This window comes from Macaca nemestrina, chromosome X (genome assembly GCF_043159975.1).
Source record: "Macaca nemestrina isolate mMacNem1 chromosome X, mMacNem.hap1, whole genome shotgun sequence".
Lineage (NCBI taxonomy): Eukaryota > Metazoa > Chordata > Mammalia > Primates > Cercopithecidae > Macaca > Macaca nemestrina.
In genome coordinates, this window is record NC_092145.1 from 54,873,920 (window position 1) to 54,899,358 (window position 25,439).

General features: G+C 39.1%; 1 protein-coding gene across 4 annotated transcripts in view; it reads left to right on the top strand.

Moving 5' to 3' along the window:
• Positions 1-25,439, top strand: part of LOC105499288 (protocadherin 19) — a 115,773-nt gene that overhangs the window by 46,971 nt on the left and 43,363 nt on the right. For 2 of the 4 annotated variants that reach the window (XM_011771801.3, XM_011771803.3), the window contains 2 exons: positions 11,318-11,376; positions 19,927-20,099. In XM_011771801.3, coding sequence (XP_011770103.1) covers positions 11,318-11,376; positions 19,927-20,099 — 232 coding nt within the window. The remainder of the gene's footprint in view (positions 1-11,317; positions 11,377-19,926; positions 20,100-25,439) is intronic. The other 2 variants (XM_071089143.1, XM_011771804.3) reach the window with 1 other exon arrangement.

Sequence of the window (25,439 nt, forward strand, 5' to 3'; positions counted from 1 at the left end):
GGGCAAGTCTCTTGACCTCTTCTGTAATGCCATTAACGGGGTTAATAATATTTATTTAGCTCATAAAGGCAGCAGGGGGATTAAATAGTTAATGTTTTTTAAAAGGCTTTGAGAAAAAGAAAAGGCAAGTTTTTGTGTATTGTGTCCATTTTCAAAAGCTAATTCTTATTAACAGGAAGCATCTGCTCCATGACGGTCATTCAGCACCTCATGGAAGTCTTGCTGGCTGCATGAGTGGGAAAATTCTTCAATTTTGTGCCATGAGATCTGAGAAAATGTAGCTACCTTCAGCCCCAGTTATGAACTTGGGTGTCTGTTTTCTCCCTATCTAAAAACATTCTTCTTCTTTATGTGTTTTCTGAGGTTTAGTAGTTTTTCTCTCTTTTGCAATCTTTTTATGCTTACTGTTACTGGTGCAAAATGACTATTGTGTTTCAGCTGTGGGGGGAAATGAACCCTTTTTATAACAGCCAGTTAGACATTCTGGAAGTCTTTGTGATAAAAGATTTCATAGAAATACAAGGTGCTTTAGTAATTGTTCTGTCGGTGCCTTGCATAACTGCATTACAGATTTCTAATACTCTGGCAGTTTCAAGATGCTGATAATATTAGCCACTTTGTGAAGTGCAATTGTGGCTTTCTGTGCATGGTTGCCAGCACTCTCATGTCAGATAGTAGCCTTTTGGTTAATCTCTATTTTAAATCAGATCAAATTCTAACCTGCCCTCATCCCTCCTCATCCCCCTTCCCAAATAAAACGAGAAGCACTGTGAGGATTTGGGAGAAGGACAGGTGGGACATTTTAGAGAATGAGTAAACATATCTATTATTATTTTTTGAGTCATCTTCTTATTGCTTCTCAGTTACAGTTTATGAAGTGATGCCAAAGTGTAAGCTCTATCTTGCCTCCAACGCTGATTTGCTGCAATGCTTGTTTAAGTTGCTAGAAACTGGAGGCTCCTGTGGGTTTCCTTCTGTGCCTAATAATTTCAACAGAGCCAAATGCCCTTTGTTTACTACAGTCATAATTAGAGGGCTGCCAGTGTTAAGCAACCATGGAATCTGAGTTTGGGAAATGTTTATTGTGCCTCATTAAATCTGAAATGAGTACTTAAAGGTCAGAAATAAATAATCTGTTTATATTTTTGTGACAGTAAATATAAGTGAATGCTGTGTGTTCATATCCTTGACTCTACTCATTTCAGTGTACTGAGACACCCCTCTGTCTGCCAAGGCAGTAATCAAAATATCTGCAACAAAAGAGAACTATGGCAGGTTTCATTGATCACAAACAAGAAAATGATCTATTGTATTGTATCTAATTAGAAAATATCAATACTAGACGTTAATGCATTCACTATTTCCAAGATGGTCTATCACTTGATTGTTTTTTGTCAGCATGATCACATTTTACGGGCTTCAGCAACAAGCTGGTACGAGGGAAATGAATTTAGAATGATATGCCAAAGGCTGTTGCTCCTTCAGTCTTAAATAAGCTTGTAGAGGCAACTGGGTTTTTAGTGGCACATAATATAAATAATGGGATTGGGGTTGGAACAGAATTTGGGGGTGTTGTTTTGGCCCAAAGGCACACAGCCACCCGCCGCTTTCTCTAAATATTTTGAAAGTCTTTTCAGCTGACAAAGCTTACTCAATAGAACTTGTACTCTGCACACTCTGCAGGCAGTCAGGGCTCTGTAGCTGGTAAGTGGCAGAGAATTGAGGCACTGATATACTAGAATTTAGCAGAAAGGAATGGTCCAGCTCAGGTTCAGAGGGTCCTTCTCTGGGCCAGAAGGGCTCAAAGGTAGGCTGGATCCAGGAGAGCTCATACTGTGGGTTCCTGGATCCCATTGCTTGTGGGAGATTACACACACACACACACACACACTCTTATATGTGTGTACATATATGTGTATATATTATGTATATGTATATATGTGTATATTTTTTTCTTTATTAGAGATGAGCTCTCACTATGTTGCCCAGGCTGGTCTTGAACTCCTGGCCTTAAGCGATCCTCCCATCTCAGTCTTCCAAGTCATTGGGGTTACAGGCATGAGCCACAATGCCCAACCCTCTTGTGGGAGATCCTATATGGGTTTATTATTGTCAGTTGGACCAGCTTTACCAAATCATAGCTTCTAAAATTGAAACCACCATCATGACTATTAATCTTACATCTTAGGTCACCTTCTAACAATGGTTGCCAGCGTCTCTAAAGAGCAACCAAAATGGTCATCAAGGTTTCGGGGAACAAAGTGGCTCACTTCTGGATCCCTTGGGCTCTGTGACTAGGCCCTCCAGCTAGGTCTGGAGAATGATTTCCAGTTAGTGTGTGCCAAGTTTTTCCTTTGTCTAAGTGCTGGACTATACTCCCCTGACCCTTTCACTGGAATGAGCCAAGGAAATCACTCAGAGAAACATAGGTAGGAAGCAGGCTAATCACTTCCCTGATGTTACTGTTTTCTGATTGCTTCCTATCCCAGTAGCAGAAAATGCCAAGAACGGTGCTCCTGGGGTTTCTCTTATTGTCCTTGTTGCGGCATGCTCTAGCTGAGTTAGTACTTAATGTGGCTGTAGCACTTAACCTGTGTGTTTGTTTTCATGGCTCTTTAAAGGGGAAATAACAGTTGGCACTTGCTTGTAAAGTGCTTTGATATTTGGGGATGAAAGGCACTCTGTGCCTGCAAAATAGCTTTAATGTGTTGTTGTTACATGTTCAGGAGGGTGATTGGACTCCAGAATTTGTTCCACTGGCAAATGTGGCTGAGAGCTATTTGGTTCTCCATTAAGTTCTGTTTACATGGGATTAAATAGTTTGACTTACATGACTGGATTTTTCATTTTATTTGCTCTTGAGGTACTCTTACTCATACCAAGATATCGTTGATTTTGCATTTGTACATATAATAGGCATTAACTGCTTCCAGAGAGCTTTCTATAATAATATTTCGGAGTGCACTCTGCCCACAAAGGACTTAGAAAAGGGTCAAGGGCCTTATTCAGAAACTTGTATTTGTTTTATGGTATGGTGTTTAGGCTCGTCTTTCAGCAGGCTTTGAATTGTATGGATTACTGCAGACAGCTGCTAGGTTTCTCAAGGAGGCCTCTGTAGTGATATTCACAACTGGGTTGCTCTTCTAAAGGCATAACTTTGACCCAAAGATGAGATCAAAGAAAAATGCTTTCCCTAAGCCATCTTTGCCACCTCTAGGTAGGGTGACCACATCATTAGTGCCAGTGAAACAATAGGAATGATGATGAGAGGCTGCTACAAGGGGAATTCTTTCACTTTAGTTTGTTGAATGTTAACCACATGGCCTGTGTTTCTCATTGATAGCCCTGTCCTGACAGTCAGTGGGATGCTAGAGTTGTTTACCACCTGTAGAAAAGTAGCTGCCACACTGTCAATCTGTGACTCAGAGGTCTACATTCTGGTGAACTCTCGTCTTCTCACAGAAACATTATCTACTTGGGTTTGGGAACACTAACATATGTTGTCACCACCATTCACAGAGATGTGGTGGGACTGATGGAGTTAGATGGACAGAAAGCACCTAACTGTGTCATCTTATCCCTTTTAGTTATATATAGGCTGTTGTGTATTTATAAGGTAGTAATTGGGAATGATAACAGTGGACAAATTGTAACTACAGAAGGCAGTGTGCAGAGTGGATGCTTTCTGAAGAAGTAGAACCACCTTGGCCTAATAAACTTGGTCACCTTCCTTAATTGCGATAAGTAGCCTCATTCTTAATCCCTTCCATCTCTTCTCTGATCATTCATTGATGTATTACACGAACACATGCTAAATGTCTAGCATTGTGGCAGATGGCACAGGGACCTCAGAAGAGAGCTTCCAGTCCCGTTGAGAGATGAACTGACACACTACACATGAAATAATCATAGAACCTGAGGAAATGCATAATTACATGGTACAGTCTGTATACAAAGTGCTGAGAAAATGCTAAGCAATGTGGGATGATCAGTGATGGAGATATATTAGAAATGAGGGGAATTAGATGGCTTGTGTTGGATGACTGCTTAGCTAAGGACTTCATTTAGATTTAATGTTAATTGCAACAAGGAGCTACTGTAAGGTCTTGAAAAGAGAAGTGATGTGATGAAAATAATGGGTGAGGAAGATTATCCAAACAGCATTTTGCAGAATGAGGTAGAACAAATGAAGGTGAGAAAACAATGGCACAAGGTGATGAAGGCTGTGGAAATGGAGCCAAAAGGACAGATATATGAGCTATTTCTAAGAACTTTATGAATCGTATAACCTATTTGATAGGATAGGGAGGTTTCTTGCCTTTTATGATGTGGGTTATATACATATGACACATATGAGGGCCAGATTCTCTTATATGAGTCACCTACAGTCATTGAGCCATTAGGGTGTTATTTAGTTCTACAAAGTAGCAGTGTAATTCTCCAAGTCGCACTCCAGTAGCCTGCGTACAAGTATATGCATGTATCTGCAGGTACATAGGTGCCAGTCTGTATATGTGTATTTACCTGAATGTCTGACATTTTGATCATCTCTGGTAAAAGATCCATTAGTTTGTGAGCTCCTTGAAGGTTCAGGCTATTTTTTTTTTTAATTCCCAGGGTTTGGTTCATGCTTACTGGATAAATAAATGAATAAATTGAGAATCACTTTGTTTTAGACGGCTAGAATTGTTGGAGCTTGAAGGCAACATGGAATCCTTTTGGTTATTCTCCTCATTTTAAAGATAGATAATTTAAGGCCTCAAGAGGGTTAATGTGATTTATCCAAGGTCATCTGTAAGTTAATGACAATCCTAGGGAGAGAATCCAGCTGTCCCCACTACACCACACTGCTTTCTGTAGTCAAACTGTGTGTGTGTGTGTGTGTGTGTGTGTGTGTGTGTGTGTGTGAGAGAGAGAGAGAGAGAGAGAGAGAGAGAGAGAGAGAGAGAATGAATTTGAATTAGGGCTGGGGTGTGTGGGGAGCATACGATTGACAATAAGTGGTTAGTAGGAGTTTACCTAGCATGTTTTCTAGTTCAGGACAAATATGAACTTTGTAATGTTGGCAGCTGGGGATGGTGCCTTTTATTCCACCTTCACTAATTCCTGCTTCGGTTGCTGCTGTCTGGATGGATGAGTCTTTGAATATACATTCTAGCTGGAGGCACGTCAGCTTTATTTTTATATAGAATTTACATATTCATTTTTATGTGTCGGGAATAGGAAGTAGGCAAAAACTATTTATTATCTCATTTCCAAAAACCATCTTTGTGAGGAGATGGCCATTTGAATATCTAAAACAGCAACCAGCTTTAGGAAAGGTTATGGGTCTTTTCATTATGGGTCAATGGACACAATTATCATTATTGGAAGTCAGTAGTTAAAAAAAGAAGTAGCATTTTATAATCACTTGGTTGTATATCTGATATGGGATTCCAGTTTTCCTGTTTTGATTGCTAAAGTGACTTAAGACTTAAAACCTTTAAAAAATTAAGTAGCAAGTTACAGTTATAATGCTTTTCAGCTTGATGGGACTTTAAAAGTGTAGCTTAAAAGTATCGTTCATTTTCAAATGAAAATCTAAAGATTTGAGTAACCTCTGTTTTAATCCCAGTGTCTGCAACCTTTTTTTTGCTTGGTATAGTGACCTGGGATTTGTGCCACTGGACAAAGAGTCTAGTCCTGGATATATCTGCATTTATTGGGCTTCTTTCTCCTTAGGGTCGAAGTCTCTCTGCTGATAAACGTGGTGCTGAGAGAGCTGCAGTCACTCTTCTAGAGACTAGGGCACGATTCAGTGAACTGTAAAAGTAATGCAAAATGACAATTAAAGTAGGGCATTCTCTGGTACCTTGGGGGCCTGACAAAGTGGAAGTATTTGACTTCTGATATGCCAGACTTACTAACGTAGAAATGTAATAACATATCCCCCACCCAAACGTCTTACTAGAATCCTCCTATATCCAGAAGAGAGCTGAGAACGGCAAGTAGTAAGCAAATAAAGCTCCCAAGCAGCTAACAAACAAATACCCAAACAAACAACGAAAACCAAAACATTGCACAAAAATCCCTATATTAAAGATCATGTAATTTCCCCCTTAGGACTGCAACATCTCAGCTCTCTATGCAGAACGTTGCAACTCTTTTTTTCTCGACACAAATATAATTGTATAGTTTCCAAGAACACAGTAGAGTAAAAGCGTCAAACTTGAAATGGAAGAAAAGCTACTTTTGATATACCAACAGCACTGAAAAGTTAAAAACACTATGTTTGATGGAAGGTTGGTGACGATCCTATGTTAAAAATTAAAGACAAGAAAAAACCACAGCAGTTTGGGGCTGTTGAGTATACAGGCAAAACCTGCATGGGGTAATAATTTACATTTATAAAGATGCTCCTAAGTAACCAATAAGTGGTTAAATTATGTTTTTATACCCTGTTTTAAGGAGGGCAACTTTGTGATATGTTTCAGAAACAAGGCAGATGGTTAGGATTTTAAATCAAAGTTTTAGTTCTTAAAGGAGAATGCCCTAAGCTATCTGGGAAACTGAGCTGTCCAGAATTATTTATTGTTTGAGAATTTTTAAAAATCAAAATTTTATTAAACCTAGGTCAAGTGAGACACCTGCTTTCACTGTTACACCCAAGGATAAAGAATTCAAATTAGAAAAAGAATTTGTCACTTTGGGAGGCCGAGACGGGCGGATCACGAGGTCAGGAGACCATCCTGCTAACATGGTGAAACTCCGTCTCTACTAAAAAATACAAAAAAAACCCTAGCCCGGCGAGGTGGTGGGCGCCTGTAGTCCCAGCTACTCAGGAGGCTGAGGCAGGAGAATCGCGTAAACCCGGGAGGCGGAACTTGCAGTGAGCTGAGATCCAGCCACTGCACTCCAGCCTGGGCCACAGAGCGAGATGCCGAGACGGGCAGATCACGAGGTCAGGAGATCGAGACCATCCTGGCTAACACGGTGAAACCCCGTCTCTACTAAAAAAAAAAAAAAAAAAAAAAAGAAAAAGAAAAAAAATTTGTGATAAATATACTAAATAATAAGAAAGTGACTCTTATTTACCACTGAGATGAAATAAAAAAGTTTGCTCTAGACTCATTTTTTTAATGTCACAGTTAGGTTTTTCCAAAGCAAATGTTGTTCTTATCTCTTTGCTGTGTTCTTGTGTTAACCTGCCTGTCTCATTAGAAATGGGGACATTTCCTAGTGAAATTAATGTGACATTTAGAGAAAATTTCCTCTCTCAAATGTTTCATGTTGTTTGCCATTTAGTATACTTAGAGAAGGTATTGGAATAATGTCAAGCAAATTTTGATTAAATAAGGCTAAGCAGGAGCCAATACACTCATTAAAAAAAAAGGCTTTTGTATTATATCTTAAAGAATGTATTTCTTCTGTGGTTCTTTATCCTATATTGAGATGACCTTGGTAGGTAATCTGACAAAAGAAATGACATCTTCTAAACAACTGGGCTTGCCTTAGAAAATGCAGCACATTAGGTCAGAGTCTGTGGCCAGTCCTTTGCTCAAGACAGTTATTTGCCACCCTGGAGGTACACTAAAATTTCCTGGAAAGCTTTTAAAAAAACCACCCAGTGCCTGGGTCCAATTCCAGGCTAATTACCTCAGAATCTCTTGGAGTGGGTCCTTAGTGACAGTATTTTTATTTTTTATGTTTTACAAGAAGATTCTGAGTTGATTCTCATTTGTAGTTAGGGCCGAGAGCCCCTGGCTTAAGACATACAAACTGTTCATTAAGAAAATATTTCCTTCTTCAGGATGATCTGAATCTCATCCTTTGCTCCACCAGAAGTGTGAAAAAATATACTCTCTCAGTGCACAGGAGTTGGGTTTGGGCATACACCTCGAACCAGTATGAGCTAGAACACTTGATGTCAGTATACATAGACCCATAATATAATAGCCCATCTATGGCCAGTTAACTCAGTTGTTTGGAATGTAGTACTAATGAGGCCAGAATAGTGTATTCTGTCCAATTAGAATAATTCTGTTGCATAGATTTTTCCCATAACTGTAACCCAGCTGCCTCACAAAGAGACCTGAGACGGATTACAAAGGCACAAGACAATGGATGAATCAGCATAGCCCCATCCATTCTGGGAAAATCGGTTCTAGGAACCTGCCACATTGACTAGCGCTACTAATTGCATTAGGATGCAGCATGGGACATCTGCCCGTGATGGTTTGTTTTGATTTGGGGGAATATATTTTCATTTGAAGGTCAGGACCCATAAGAATGGGTGGTTTATTCCTTTGGAGTTAAAAAAGGAGGAAGAAAGGAAAGTTATAAGCTTCTATGATATTCTCCTCTTTACAGTAGCAAATCATGCCTGGCACATCTGCCCAAGGTTAACAGAACTGTATTTGGGGGAAGAATTGTTAAGGTAATTACAAACAAGCCCTCGAGACTTGTCTCTTCTCAACTCAGTGCCCGGGAATGGGAATTCTCATGATGAGATATATTATGGCATTAGGACCAAGAAGTAGTATTTTCATTAGCGATAAAATGTGCATAGTATTGCTTTTTTTGCCTGAACATTTGGCTCTGGCACCATGCCTGGAGGTCAGGTCACCATGGAGCTTCATATTTGATGCACAGTGCACACAGATTCCATGCCTTCATATGCAAAGATATGGAAAATTTTCTACTTGAGAACTGTCTTCTTTAAAGGCAGTAAAGACAGATTCTTTAAATACAGTAGCTTGGGTTGCTGCTTATCCTTTTCCTGCAAAGCTAGTATCCTCTAGATTTCCTTTTTGTATTTTTGTTTCTTTACTAACCTTCTTGAAAAAATGGTTTAGTAAGTTTGGAAGATGAGATGGAACATGCATGTACCACTATTTTATTGCCTGAATGAGGTCAAATTCCTGATCCTACTTGGAGTTAGTTGCAGGTTCTGAATAAAGCAGGGGATCAGGATTCCCGCCATTCCTGTTATGGGTCTGATAAATGCAGCTGAAATTCTCCTTCGGATTCATGTTCTATTATCCCTATTTTACAGAGAGGGAAACTGAAGCACACAGGGATTAAGATCGCAGAGTGAAATGAATATTTGAACTGCTGAGTGCTTAATCAATTCCGGGTTTTAACAGAAGTATTAGTCCATTCTGAAGTTGCCCTAAAGAAATACCTGAGACTGGGTAATTTCGTGAAGAAAAGTGGTTTAATTGGCCCATGGTCCTGCAGACTGTACAGGAGGCATGATGCTGACATCTGCTTGGCTTCTGGGGAGGCCTAAGGAAACTTACAATCATGATGGAAGGTTAAGGGGGAGTAGGCATATCACATGGCCAGAGGAGCAAGAGAAAGAGATGGGGAGGAAGGACTACACACTTTTAAACAACCAGATGTGACGAGAACTCCTTCACTATCGAGAAGACAGTACCAAGAGGGATGGTGCTAAACCATTCATGAGAAATCGCCACCATGATCAAATCACTTCCCACCAGGCCCTACCTCCAACATTGAGGATTATAATTCAGCATGAGATTTGGGTGGGGACACAGGTCCAAACCACATCCACAGGGTAGCATAATTTTTGTGGGGTGGTGAACTTCCCACTTGTTAAATTATATATTGTACTGAATACCATAGATGAACACATTTAACCAACATCATTTTTACCTGTTATATTGGTACAACAATTAAACATCTTTGTTGGTTGACTGACTGTTGGATAAACTTCTTCCAGCAAATACTTGGATTGTATTCCTAACACAGCTTCAACTTTGCCTCCTAATCCTGTTTGTGACAATTTCAGCATTCACTCTCTAAAGAAACCAGAAATGAACCAACCCTTTTGATTCTTAATCTCCCAACCCATGCTTCCAATAGCATTAAAAATTGCTTGGGTTTACATTAAAAAGGGGATATAAACTTCTAGACAAAAGCAGTGTGAGTAGATATTACACAGTCCATCTTCAAATGAGGGGCATGGGTGGGTTTGTGAACACACCTGAGTAAGTGCAGGGCAATGTTGGGGTTTAGTTTCCTTTGAAGTACTGTCTCCTCCTCTCTCTCACACATTCACCATCCCCGTTACTACCTATTGTAGGCAGTTGGGGTCTGTACTCTGACTGCTGGCTGTTTGGTGCCCATGTGGTAGCTGGATCTGCTATTGCCTGTTCTGTTTTCTTCTCCATCAAACTGTGAGCTCCTTGGAAGTAAGGGCTGCATCTAGGAGCCTAGAACAGTTAGTTTCTGACAGGTAGAGGTCTGAGAGGAATCTGCTATTTTGTTTGCTAGATAGCAGTTGTGTTTCCTTTTCCACACACTCCCAGTTGAAGTAATTTCAGAAGGCTCCTAAGGAATAGTGGGAATGGTGGAGATTTCTAGTGGGATGGCAAGAGGTTCGGGGAGATGTGTTTGGGTAGTTTCTGGATTATACAATGGTACAAGAAGAGTGGTACTTTAGTGCTGGGTGTGAGATCACTTTACCAGGACATTCAGTTACTTTAGTGTTGACTTTTCTCTGGATTTCACCCTTCTAAGGCTTTTCCCCTCTAGTTCTCCCAACCTCTGGGTTGATCATAAGCTGTTTTTCCGTCTCTTTCATCTGGCAGGTATTCTGCATTTGCTTTTATAAAGCCATTGCTCCAGCAGTCTGCTGTAACCAGATTAAACAGCGGTGTTCTAATGATAGGAGCTGAGACGGGGGTTTGCTTGCAAACTTCATGTTTCACATGAAAGGCTTTGGCACCCCCTGTGGACTGCCCTTCACCCTGTTTTAGGCATAATGCTTGTTTGCCTTTATATCTGTGATAAAACAAAGGCCTTCCTGCATAACCAGTGCTGAGCAAATGTCTTGAAACAAAGGGAAGTGCGGAGTTTAAATCCACAGTGGGGGATTACCTTGCCTGCATTTCCATATCTTTGGAATAAATATTTTAACATGTTAATTATCTACTACTAATAAAAATACCTTTGAACTTCCAGTCAATTTGATGGGCATAGAATTTTCTCCACTGGGGAATGGGAAGCAATTAGTTTCTGTAAGGATTGTAGGTCACGTTATCTCTTCTCGGTAAGTGGCCGCATGGTCAGTAGCCAGTCATATTCTAGGGAATGTTTATGCCAAGGCTGTCCTGGTCTGCAGTGGGGAGCTACTGCCTCCAGGAGCCCCTAGGGCCTGAAGGAGGCAGAGGCTGCTGCTCCACTGTGGCCTTGGGTTCCAATTCACTCGCTGTTTCTTGGCCCAGAAGAAAAATTCCTTCTAAGTAGGATAGTTCGAAATCTACTTATGAATCATCTATGTAACCTTTTTAATTTTTTCTTCTCATTGCAGACTGAAAACTATTCTTTTGACTCCAACTACGTGAATAGCCGAGCCCATTTAATCAAAAGGTATGTTGGTTTGCTTGCTTATTGCTACAACTAAGCTTGATTTAACATTAAAAAGCAAAACAGATTAAAAATTTTAAACCGTATTTTTTTGGGGGATTTTAAAATGAATGTCTAACCTACTTATTGTAGAAAGTTTGGAGAATTGAGAAAAACATAAAAAAGTAAATAAACATCACTGGTAATTTCATCAATCAAAGGTAATCACTGTTGACATTTTATATTTCTTGGTATGAAAATGTATGTATAAACACTCAAAATTAAAAATAAAATTGGGATTATATTAAAATATAGTTTTATCTAGTGACAGAAATCCGATATTACAAATATTTACTATTTCTAATATTTCTAATATTATTTCTAATTTCTAATATTATTTCTAATATTTCTAATGTGATATTAGAAATATACGGTAGAAAACTTTCACAATCATGTTGATACCAAAATTCTTGTTGCTCTTCACTTTAAATAAAGGAAAGCCTTAAAAATTTTATGCATGTAGAACTTCCCATGAGTTTTGAGATTGATGCTATTTCAACAATTTTGAAATCATTTTAAGGATATTTTAATGACAGAAGCTAATCCGTTCCTTTCTAGATGAGAGAGAAAAAGAAATTTGCCTGATTCTTCTTAAAATATTTAGAAGTGTTTCAGAGGAAACAAAGTTGAGATTTATGTGATTGGTTGGTCATAATTTAGTATCCAAGGAGCCATAATAGATGTTGAGTACAGAGCTGAATATTGCCAAGAAAGATCCCATCTGGTGCAGTGGGCTACACCCAATGGGAGAAGGACAAAGAGTTTGGGAAGCCCTCTAAAAGGTGGAAACTGAGCAAAGAAGATAACCTCTTGCACAGAAAGACCAGTCCTGACCATTCAAATGATGCCTTTATTGCTGTTTCATGTAAATATCGCTTACATAGTCCAGTGGTTATTCTGCAGCTAAAATTGAACTCTGAGTATGTTTGTCAAAATAATAGAAATGAAACAGAGAGGCAAGCAGGGTATGTTAGAGCTGTAGCAGAGAAGATTTGCAAATTCTATTATTTTGCTGGCTCTAATCCCATAAAGTTACATCACCAGAAGAGTAGATTTCAAGGAATAAACAAGCTTCAGGTAACTTGCATTCATGTCTAATTTAATTCATGAGGCTTCAGTAACCCCTAAACCTTGCTAAGTTTATCTGTATTGGTCTGGAATTGCTTGTGACCTTAAGTGACGATCATTAGTTGTCTGAAAATGGGTAGCCCTTGTATTATCAGTGAAAGCACAGTTGAGAAATTTTTTTTTTTGAGGGGTTGGGAGGAATCCATTTAGAATATTTTCCTGGCTCACAGAATAAAAGCAAAAGGTGAGGAATTCAAAATTATCTGACTAATTTGTTTTAGAAAGAAAAAAATAACCCTCTTATGTGCACTGATTAGAGTGCCTTTATAGCAGAAACCTGCTTTGTTTTCTGCTTCCGGATTGTTACTTTCAAAGCTCCATTTTAAAACTTTGATAAAAACAGTGACTTGCCTTAGCCTCACAGGTCCTTTGGGCTAACTCAGGGTACCTGGGAATTCTATAGCCAGGTTAAACAGATAACATGATGCTGGGCGCAGTGACTCATGCCTGTAATCCCGGTGCTTTGGGAAGCTGATGGTGGAGGATTGCTTGAGGCCAGGAGTTGGAGACCAGCCTGGGCAAAATAGTGCAACCCCCCCCCACCCCCTACCATCTCTACCAAAAAGAAAAATAAATAAATAAAATTAAAAACCTGATAATATGAGTCTGATTGTCACAGCCTGGAAGAAAGCTAAGACTCCCAGGCACCCTTGCATCTTACATCAGTCCTGACTATCCAATTTACAAGGTAGACTGATAAGATAAAAACTTATGTTTAAACATTAATGGCTTTGGGGATACATGTATTTCCACAGCAGCGTTGAGACTTACTGGGAACTTCTGATTTTGGTTAATTATTTTATGTTTTTTGTTTATAGACACATACTCACAAAAGGCACAACCGAGACTTAATGGACTCTTGGTGAAAAAGTCTCCTGATTTTTCATGAAATCAAAGATAGCTTTTTTTTTTTTTTTTTTAAATAAAAGCAGGGACCACCTTGATCAAGAGGAAACATCTGAAAACTCAGGGACACATGCACTTTTGCCAGGGTTCTGTTAAGAGAGCTGTGAGGGCTTTGGGAAACCCTGAAAGCCTTGGAATTTGTGTGGTCAATTGAGTATAGATGAAGCATAATACTTAGAAAGATACAGGGAATCTTGTGTGCTATGCTGTTCTGGGGACCAACTGTGTTAAATGTAAAATGTGAGGAAAATGTTGAGAGTGGTGGCTAACACCAGGTGATAAAGTCATGCAAAGCCTGTTCAAATAGCTCACAGCAATGTTTGAAAGGGGTTTTGCTGTATGTGGTTTCTTGAAGATCCATTTACATGCGTGGTAAAAGCTCTTGGCCAGGAAATTCTGAATCTGATTATCAGTTTTAATTTTACTATCGAGTCCCTGTTTCTTTGAATGCCAATACAATTTCAGGCTAACTTTGAGAACTTATTTTTCTTTTTTCTTTTCTTTTCTTTTTTTTTTTTGAGACCGAGTCTTGCTCTGTCGCCTAGGTTGGAGTGCAGTGGCGCGATCTCGGCTGGCTGCAACCTCCACCTCCTGGGTTCAAGCTATTTTCCTGCCTCAGCCTCCTGAGTAGCTGGGATTACAGACATGTGCCACTGTGCCTGGATAATTTTTTTTTATTTTTAGTAGAGATGGGGTTTTGCTATGCTAGCCAGGCTAGTCTCGAACACCTGACCTCAAATGATCCACCCACCTTGACCTCCCAAAGTGCTGGGATTACAGGTGTGAGCCACCACGCCCGGCTGAGAACTTATTTTTCTATCCGTGTTCTCTTCTTCTATTCACTTTCTACTTATTCAAGGATGTTTCTTGGACCCTTCTTTTCGGCATTCTTTAGCAGTTGTTAGCATTCTTAGCCAGACTGTTTACACACAGGCATCTTTTCCTCTTTTACCTCTATCTACCCTGAGTAGTTGAACAGCAGCCACCACTGTCCATCTCTGGGTCTTTCCTTCATCAGTCAGGGTTCCTACATGAAATAGTTGGCACACCTAAATTGGAATGGCTTGAGGAAAGTTTATTTACAAAGGGGACCATTTACAAAGGCTTGGGCATGGGTAGTGAACCTCAAGGGATACTGCAGTATTATGGCACTGGAGGAACTAAAAATACTTCAGACAGGACCAGGGAAGAGAGCATGTAGGGAACACTGACTTGAGAGTAACAGTGACTTCTGGTTGGCCAAGGGATCCAGTCATCATGAAGTGACAATCAATATCCTGATATCATTGTTCTCCCCTGCTCTGATCTCCTGCTGGTGTCTTCCTTTGGCTAAACGCAACAGAAAGCCAGAGGGCAAGGGGGTTCTCATAGGCACAAATCAAGGTTGAGAAAGGAGCTCAGCCTTGGGAAAAGGAAGTGATATGACAGGCTTCCCATAATTTTAGGCACCAAGGAATCTAGCATTATATTTCTGTAGTTTTTTTTTTCTTTCTTTTTTCAGAATGTCACTTGCAACCTGCAGGTATACCCAAGCAGGCTTATGTGAGGACCCCAGATTAACAAATCATGGCAGTGCAGAGTTTCTTCTGAATGGCCTTCCTTCCTGCTCTATTTGTTTCTTGCTGTCTTCTCAGAGCAAGGAAAGCCAGCAGTGGTACTTTGTCCCTGCTGCAGCACTCTTTCCTCATGCCCGTTTTGTGGGCTGCTGTCTGATATCCACTCCTACAGTGCTTTGGGAACAATATCAAGCAGGGCATAAGGCTGTGGCCCAAAGAAAATGAAATAGAAAATGAACAAAGCACTGACTCAGTGTGGAAAGGATTAGGAGCTTTGGCTTCCTAAATCATGCACAATGCTTTCTTTTCCACCCAAATTGTCCTGGGGTTTTTACAGCATCTCGTATGGTGCCTTGTATATAATAAATGCTTGGTACATGTTTATTGAATGAATGCATGAGAGGAATTGAAGAAAACCTTAGCATTTTTCTATTAAAGACTAGCACTAGATTTCTCTTTAAGCTGGTGATTTCTGGATTTTAATGTGCATTGGAATCACTTGGAAGGCTTGTTAAATGCAGAGATGCTAGCTCCATCCCTAGAGAACCTCCAGTTGTAACGGGTTCCCAAGGTGATTGTGATACAGGTGGTCCAGAAACCACTCTAGGATTTTCCTTGTATTACTTAAACACAGTTATAATAATCTTCATTCTCACTCCTTTCTCATTCTTAGCCTCAGATATCATTCCCTGGGTATGTGGTATCACCTACTGTAAGATATAACCTGTTTCCATTCAGATTCTTATGTCTTTTGGAAAAGAGCTCTAATATTTCAGATGGTAAATATGGGTCAGAATTTGTGTGATGTTCATTCGTCATGCATCTGCTGAGTAACTCTTCGGTGCAGAACCCTGTTCTAGGTGTTTTCAAACATATCTGTCTTTCTGTTGGCCACCAGAGCCGTAATAGAAACATGTGCATTTGCAATATCATTGGAAACAGGAACCCCTAATTTATTGTCCCACAAAAGTTGTTTTACAAGTCCTTCATCTCCCAAGAGGTATGCAGGTAATAAAGCAAGTGAAATCAGCATTTTTTATGCCTGGCATAAATTGTTATTTGTTTTGGGTGAGTAGCCATTTACCAGGCTGTTTTACAATTTGCGGCATCTTGCTCACTGGGTCTTAAACTGCCTTACACAAATCCATTCATTAAACCACTAAATGCTCTTACAAGATCAGTGTAAGTGGTGCTTAGTTTGTCAGATGGGCAAACTAATCTTTAAATGAGTTAACTATTCCAAGGTTTTGGGGAGTTGTTATACCTCTTGCTTTTTATTCTGAGACTACACAACTTACCATGTTCACACTACCAGTCCCTTACATCCTAGTAGCTAATCCTTCACTGTTTTACTATTTCCATCATTTCTATTTAAAAAAACAAAATCCCTGAGGTTGTTTATAACATTCAGATGCCTATAAAAAAGATGATCAAATTTTTGAAAGGCAGATGCAAAACCAATTAGGAGAAGTAAGGTAGACATCCCTGGCATCCAGGGAGGTAACTGACTGCAACTAAACATTACATTTATGTTGAAGTTTTTGAGAAATCAAGACAAAGCAGTAAGTACATCAAGTGATATAGTTTTCATTATTCACTAAAGGAAGGATGGCCATTTGACAGGAGAACTATTGTTTTCTGTTCTTTAATGTTAGAAGAAATTAACCTAATAGTATGTGACTATTGTTTACAGAAGATATAGAAGAGTTCCTTAAATATAAATTTTCTATACCAATCCTATAAAAACTATGGACATAATATTTAATTGTAACTCAGTGAAAACATTACTACACAGAATAATGATCATATTAAACAATAACCACTTATGGAGCATTTATGTGTATCTAGTACTTCATGTACAGTGTCTCTTTGAGTCTTCTAAATGGCCTTGTGAAGGGGGTTTTAGCAAACACATTTTACAGATAAAGAAACTGAGATTTAAAGACATTAGATATCAGGTCCAGGGTCACACAGATGAAGTGGCAGATTATAGATTATTACCTCTCCTAATGACTCCAAGTTCAGGCTGTTCACTGCAGTCTGCTATAGAAATAAAGAACGTGGAGCAGTTGTTCTCAACTGTGGCGTGATTTGGCAATGTCTCTTTGGAGACACTTTTGGTTTTTTCCCTTAAGTGGGGGTCACTACTGGCATCCAGTAGATAAAGGGCAGGGATGTTGTTAAACACCTTATAATGCACAGGACAGCCACAACAAAGGATTATGCAGCCCCAAATGTCAATATTGCCAAGACTGGGAAGCCCTGTTCAAAGGGCTGGTTAGTTACATTGCCCCCATACTAGACCCCTCACCATCATATGTTTCAAGCAAGTTTCAACAGCTGCTGAATTCAGAGTTGAAATCTCTGGCCTAAAGTGACAAATTTGTGTTGTGGATTAAGGAAATTTTCAGACACCAGAAAATATACAGGTTGGAAAGTTAAATATTTGTTATAAAAATGGAGTTACCTGAATATCATCCAGGCAGGTCATTTCCTTCCTCCAGAGGTACATGGATGCTTGTAGGCAGGCACCCACCTCACAAAACAGAGAATAATTTCTAAAAAACAAACTTTAAATCTATTTAAACTGTGGGATTATAACAGTATTTACAGAAAACTCCATAATATGTGCCATAAAGCTAGAAATGGTGAAACACTTTAAATAATGTGTTTCCAATTGGCCATCATGACCATAAAAGAACTGTAAGATAATTTTTTTTTTTTAAAGAACACCATCCTGGTGGGTCCATAAGGCTGAGTTAGCTGTGTGACATAAATTGAAGGAGCTGAATGAGCTGGCCTATTGAGTAATTTTAATTTTAGTGCAGTTGATGCTCAGTTATTCTTCCTGAAAATAATTAGCTAACAGGTCAATGCTTCACTCTCTCCTACTCTTCATTTTCTTATAATTATGGCTTTCCAGTTACTGCCTTCCTGATCTTTACTTTTTATATTCAGGTCAGCAAGCATTCTACATCTAGGTTGGTCATATGTTAAAAATCTGCTGTGATTCTTCTTGACCAAGTGTGGAAAGTGACAATGTATCCATTGTGTCCATGGCATAGCTCTTCATTATGTGTACTGAATCTTCTTATCGGTCTCAGAGAGCCAGGCCTGTGAATGTCCAAGGTTGAGCAGATCAAGTGAGTTTGCAGTGTCATCTCCACAGGACTCTTTTCTCAGAGGCATAGTAGGTCTACTAGGGTTTGTTCTAATTCACAAACATAACACTCTTCCTTGTTGAGGCAACAACACATTTTCTTGAGTGTGCCTTTGCTGCTTCCTCACCGACTAGGGAATGGATTCACCATCCACTAGGTATTTCAGATGCATAATTTATGGTTCATGGTGTAGCACAGCTGTGGATTCTGTCAGGACATACAAAGTATTAGAAATAGCAGATGGATGCCCTATAGCTGTACCTTATGCATTTTTCTCTATTTCATGAGAAATGTTGTGGAGTTCTTGGATTGCATGCTTAGTGCATTGGATGGTAGATTGATTTAATAAATGCAAGAATCATTTTACACATCAACACTTGAGCTGAAAGTTTTCATGTTCTTAGTATAACTATACTCAGAGTTGTATTAGTGCTCACTTTCTGGTTCTCACTTTTGTCTTACCTTCTATATTAGTTAGGGTTCTGCAGAGAAACAGAACCAATAGGCATATCTAAATCTATAAATATGTAGAAAGAGTTTTATTGTAAGGTATGGGCTCATGTGATTATGGGGGCTGAGGAGTCTCATAATCTGCCATCTGCAAGGTGGAGAACCAGGGAAGATGGAAGTGTAGTTTGAAAGCCTGAGAACCAGAGAGCCAATAGTGTACATTCAAGTCTGGGCCTGAAGTCTTGAGAACCAGGAGCACTGAGGGCGGGAGATGATTAATGTTCCAGCTCAAGCAGTAAGGCAGAGAGCAAACTCAACTTCCTTCTCAATTTTTGTTTTATTCAGTCCTTCAGTGGATTGATGATGCCCACCCACATTGGGGAGAGTTATCTGCTTTACTGACCCTACCAATTCAAATGCTAATTTCTTCTGGAAACACCTTCATAGACACACCCAGAAATAATGTTTAACCAGTTATCTGGGCATTCCATGGTGCAGTCAAGTTGACTCACAGAATTAAACATCACACTTTCCATGCTCAGCTACTGACTCTCCTCTTTTTCTTTGAATATGTTCATCTGTTTTTCTCAGATAAAACTGACCTGGGTTCTCTGATCCTGATAATCCTTCCTATTTTAGTTACACTACTTCAATTTCTGCTACCTTTGCTTTTTACAGTTGGTTAGTAGACATCTTTTAGGAGTCAATATACATAGTGGTTAAATTTCCAGGGAGGCTCTGGAGCTAGACTACCTGTTTTCAGTCTTAGATCCACTATACTTTTTACCAGCTGTGTGACCTTGGGCGAGTTATCTCATTTCCATGTACCTCTGTTTTTTTTTCACCTGTAAATGAGAATATTAGTAGCACCTTTCTCTTATACAGTTGTGATGATTTAAACAGTTAATTAATGTCAAACACTTAAAACAGTGCCTCATGAATAGTAATTGCTCAGTAAACACTAGCTATTATTATTTTACTTTGATTTTATAAGAAGAGAAAAAAGCCTTCTGAAATGATGACATTCTTTAGAAGCAGTTTTAGAAATGTAACTTCTTCCACCTTGTCTGTAGTGATGCATTTAAGATAAGTGAATGAAAATGTTAGCTGTATCAGCATCCAATAGTGGGAACCTCTCTGCAATGTTAAGTTTTATTATCTTTAAACACAAATTTCTCTTCGCCTTATTCCTACCCTGTTGGGCAATCTAGCCACTGTTTGCCTCATTACGGAGCTGACATCATCCTGGCTCAGAAAGATTTTTAAAATCAGATCTGTCACGGTCGTAAATTATCATTCTTTCTTCAACCCAGCAGCTCCACCTTCAAGGACTTAGAGGGCAACAGCCTGAAGGATAGTGGACATGAGGAGAGTGACCAAACTGACAGTGAGCATGATGTCCAGCGGAGCCTGTATTGTGATACTGCTGTCAATGATGTGCTGAACACCAGTGTGACCTCCATGGGATCTCAGATGCCTGACCATGGTAAGGACTGTTTGGATGTAAGTTGCAACAGTCGACTCCAAAGAACCCAAAATGTTTGTAGGCACACTATACTACTTTGCTTAATGAGTGTATTATCAAGGTGTCTACAGAGCTCACACCTCAGCAGCATCTACAGGTTTTTGAGATGTCTTGACACCTAGCCAGATTCTTCTTTGCCCTCCCTAAGTGGATCCTCTAGGTCTGTATAATGTTCAGGCACTTCAGAAGCTTACTACATGTACATATTGCATACATTTTCTTCAATAAAACTACACTGAGCTCATAGGAGATGAACAGATGCCTTCTCTCCAGGAATAAATGCCTCTTTTTGCTTTAGTACATGAATTCAGCTGATCAATTGAATTGCATAGAACGCAGCACTAATGAGACCAAAGGGGTGGGTTTTATTTCCCTATCAGACTGGTTAGCTTTACCCAGAGTGAGACTCTGTTCTCTGACTGCAGATTGTGTACTATTTACTGAGGATAGAAAGTACTAAACTTCCCATTTTGTCTATGGGGCTGCTATGCCAAATCCCTTCCTCTAGCTTCCACACAAAACCATGCCATTAGTCATAGGGGAGACCAGGGTAAGAGAACATGGCTGAGTCAATGTAAAATATTCCATTAATGTGAAAGGTACCTCAAAGCACATGTCAGGAGTAGCATCCTCATGTATGAAAAAGAGTCTATTTCTGTGAACTCAGAACTCAGCCACACATGCTTTATCAAGAGGCACTATTTAAAACTTTGCTAGGCAGAAACCAGGGTATAAAAACATTAGCAGAGTTCAGCTAAGGCAGAATGTTTAGATGGACTTGGGCACAAATGTCATTTTCAATATTTTACTGATGCAAACATGCTATGCAAACAGCCTGTCTTTTTCAATTAAGAAATATGAATTCAACTTGGTGGTTAGGCTCAGTGAAGCTTCAGAATGCTTGGCTATGTCTTGAGAAAAAGCTAGACTCAAGCTCAGCTGGAAGCCCTACTGCTAAAAGACTTAAAGATGAGAAAACAAAATATGGTGATTATGTGCTGGTCTTCAGCTGTTTCATTTCACTGTAAACATCATTAAATGCTATTGTTTTGGTTTTGGAAATCAAAGGAAAAAAATGCACTATCTACAAAACAAAATGTTTTTCATGGAAAAAAAATTAGTCACTGTAGATTCTATTAAATTGTCTAATCCATCCCATCCCCAGCAGACCCAAGTGTCAAAGTCTATTATATAGAGAGGTCACTATGAATTGTGCACTGCTGCCTTCCCTAATTGGTGAGTGGTGACATCTGCAGAGATAATACACTTTCTGGGAAACCTCACTATGACTCAAGATGAAAAAAATTAAACACTTATATAACTGAAACAGAGGCAATTTAATACTTAGAGGATTAGCAGTATGTCACAGGATGCAAACTGATATATATCATATACTAGTTGTGTGTTTCAAAGAAGTGCTTTTTCATTTATATCAAGAAAGGGTTTTAGTTAGATGCTCTCTAAAATGAAATGACTCCAGGAAAGGAAATAGTCATAATTGATTTTCACTTTATGCGTGGTTAGAACAACATCTGTTTTAATTTTTTGTCACATTTCTCTAGGAAAACAGTATGAGGGAACTGCAGCTAGTTTTTTCTGAGAGAGTGTTTCTTACAAATTGGATGTATTACATATATATGTATTTATGTATGTGTGTGTGTGTGTATGCATATATATATATATATATATGCTATGTAGATTGGATAATAAGAGTATTCTTTTTTGTGAATGCATACCTAAATTTTATTTCAGCTTAGTCATTTGGGTTGAAAGTAGAGACCACCAGTCGCCATATAGGTAGAGTGACCACATAACCCAATTTGCCTTGTATACCTCACTTTACATCTGTGTCCTTGGCATAATCAATAATGAGAATATTCTAAAGGAGATGTGTGGCAATACTCCAAGATTCTCCTACATATAAGATGATGATTTTTACACACACACAAATGCATACACACACACACACACTTTTTGCTGGGTCATTTTGGTAACACTTTCACGTTTTGTTTCTTACTATTTGATTTGCATGTGTGTATCTTCATTTTTTCTATTATTCCAGCAGTGGTTAAACCACTTGAAGCAACCCTTGAGTGAGTTCTTTTCAACTTGTGTGATTGCCTAAGTTTAGGTACAAAAAGAATTTGGGCCTTGTTTACACCTCAGTCTCTCCCTTGTGATATCCTACTACTTCTGAAGCTTTCTGTGATCATACTTGTGTGTCCCAAATCAACTTCAGGCTTGCCACACATATTCCATCACCAGTTCACTTGGACTGATGACTGCAACCTCAAAAAAGAGGAACAATTCCAACAATTAATATTTCATAGCATTTTACTATCTCAAGTCTGCATTTGCATAATAAGTATATCACATTTTATCTTAAGGTACAGTGGTTGAAAGGCAGTCACTGGGTGATCCACCATGCATGCCTCATCTTATAACCATTTTAGTTAGATTTGTCCCAGGGTAACATGGTATTGTTGCTTCAAAGGATTACCAATTTAGAAAGGTGAGATGGGAAAATAGAATCTGCACTGGACTGAGACCTGTACTGAAAATCTCAAGAATTCCTTGAGGAGAAAAAAACTAGTCCCCAATCCCCTTGGTTCATTGACACTGTGATAGGAATCTTAAACCCAAGTGTTCTGAAATTCTTGGAGTTCCAGAGCAACTATTCTTGAGGTTTGTGTAGGTGTCACTGGAGCAGAGTAAAGAATATAGTGAATTTGTCAGGCTAACTCTGATCCTGATATTTCTTGTAGTCCTGCCAGAACCACTCCAAAGTTGGGCCAAATGTATCCAAGAAGAGTGTGCCTTACACCTTTGTTTTGGGGAGTTTGGCTCACCTTGTATTTCATGTCTGTAGCTCTCTCTGTGACTTTTCTAATTTGGATATTAGTACTGCATCTTTCCTTGCACATATGTGGACACATGATTGAAGGGGAATCTCAGAATTTTCAAAATAAAGATAATTTTGTGCATCGGTTAATTTTTCCTTTGAGCAGGAATGGGTTGTTCAAGGAGCTGATACTGTGTTGCCTGTGTTTGGGGTAAAGGTATAAACTATATTTGCTCCTCTTTTTAAGAGACACCTGGGCCCTGTGCTTTTCCACACTGCCAAAAGTTTCTATGGGATTTGTCCTTAAGATTTTATTGTAGCAGAAGTATGATCGGTGTGAATGACAAGGGTGCTTTGTGACTCTGAGTAAGGGCCCGAATTCCTTAATTTTCAATAACCCTTCTCTGAGAATATTCCTAGAGGTGGGAACCCAGAATCACTATATTTAATGAAGGAAGGAGAATATTATATTCAACAAAGGAAGGAGACTATCTAGAAGACTCTTTTTTTTTTTTTTTTTTAAGACAGAGTCTCACTCTGTTACCCAGGCTGGAGTGTACTTGTGCAGTCTCTACTCACTGCAACTTCTGCCTCCTGGGTTCAAGTGATTCTCCTGCCTCAGCTTCCCGAGTAGCTGGGACTACAGATGTGTACTACCACTCCTGGCTAATTTTTGTATTTTTAGTGGAGACGGGGTTTCACCGTGTTGAGCAGGCTGGTCTCGACCTTCTGGCCTCAAGTGATCCACCTGCCTTGGCCTCCCAAAGTGCTAGGATTACAGGCGTGAGCCACCGCGCCTGGCTTAGAAGACTTTTGAACTCAAATGGCAAAAGTCAGGTATTTTAGTCACTAGGAAGTTTGCATTATGTGTTTCTTTTTCAATTTTTAAAAATGTCTAAATTTACTTATTATTTTGTTTATAATTGACACATCATAATTTTACATATTTGTGGGGTACAGTGTGATGCTTCAATACATGTATATGTTATATAATAATATAATAATTAAATGAGGGTGGTTAGTATATCCAGCAACCTCAAACATTTATCATTTCTTTGCGGTAATAGCTTTTAAGATCCTCTTTTTTAGCTATCTTGAAATATACACTACATTGTTATAAGCTATAGTCTCCCTACTATGTATAGACACCAGAAGCATTGTGTTTTGATTGTCCAACCAGACACATTCGTGAGCTCAGTGAGGGTGGAAATGAGAGAGAATGACAGGAATTTCTGCTTTCTGGATTACTGTCAATCTTGGTGTTTCTCTTGACATGCCTAAGACGAGGTCAGTTGGTTGATGAACTGGCTAAGTTGAATTTCCTGGTTGCCAGCTGACTGAATTACAAATTCATTTGTTATCCAGTGCCCATGAATTAATACGTTTCAGTTTGTCCTTATTATTCAGCTCTTGTTGTTATGGCTTCCCCGAAAAGAAGATGATAGAGAATTCTTTATCCTGTGCTTTCTACTGGTGTATTGTAGAATGGCATTTTTTGGAATGCTGTCTCTTAATAGCTCTGAGTGGCTTGAGACCAAGTAAGTGTTGTCATTGGCAGATTTTACCACTTGATTTGGTTCTTGAGGCACTTTGGTGCTGAGCTTGGGAGTCAACACTCAAATTTTTTAACTGATGCCTTCTGTCCTTGAGGGAATTATTTGGCTTGAAGGAGTCTGAGTTACCTGGTAAAATTACCACCCTCTGGTGGGGATAAGAATTTTGCCTTCATGCGGTTCCTGCAGAGACTCTCTAAAAAGAGTGATTGACAAGTAGAGTGGTGAGAGATGCCAGAGGCTCATGGGTTTGTTGCATGATTATGGGTATTACGGGGCTTGAATTTCTTCCTATCCAAGTTATCTCTGAGCTGAGTAGTGGGGGCTGGGGGCTGGCTCCTCCTTGCTTATTTGCATAACAATTTTTGATGATGTGGATATCCCATTATTCTTACTTAAATTGTAATCCTGATATGAGATTGGGGTTTATAGGGATCATGCCCTAAAAGTGTACACTAGTCCCAAGCTCAGCTATTTTGTTTCAGATTACACTCATTCCCTCTTTCCTTATGATTTTAATTATTGATTATAAATTCACCAGATGAAAAGATGACTCTAATTGCTCTAATATGCACCCTATTTGGAGTTCACTACAACACTGAATTGGTTTCCCTCCATGCTGACTGATACCAAATGGAAGCAACTTACAGAATTTTTTTGTAAGATTTATCTGCTTTTCATATCACATGCATCCAAGTGCAATATAATGATTGCTTTATTTCTGGAAGTATAGTTTTAGTAGACTTGTTTATTTACTAGTTTCATCACCTGAAGAGCATTTAACATGCTCGCTGTGTATAACATGGATTTGAAGAACTTGATCTGTGCCTAATGCAACTGCTGTTACAAATTTGCCATGAAAATGTTCTGTAGGCTGCCTACTATGCTTATTCTAGTGTCAACCAC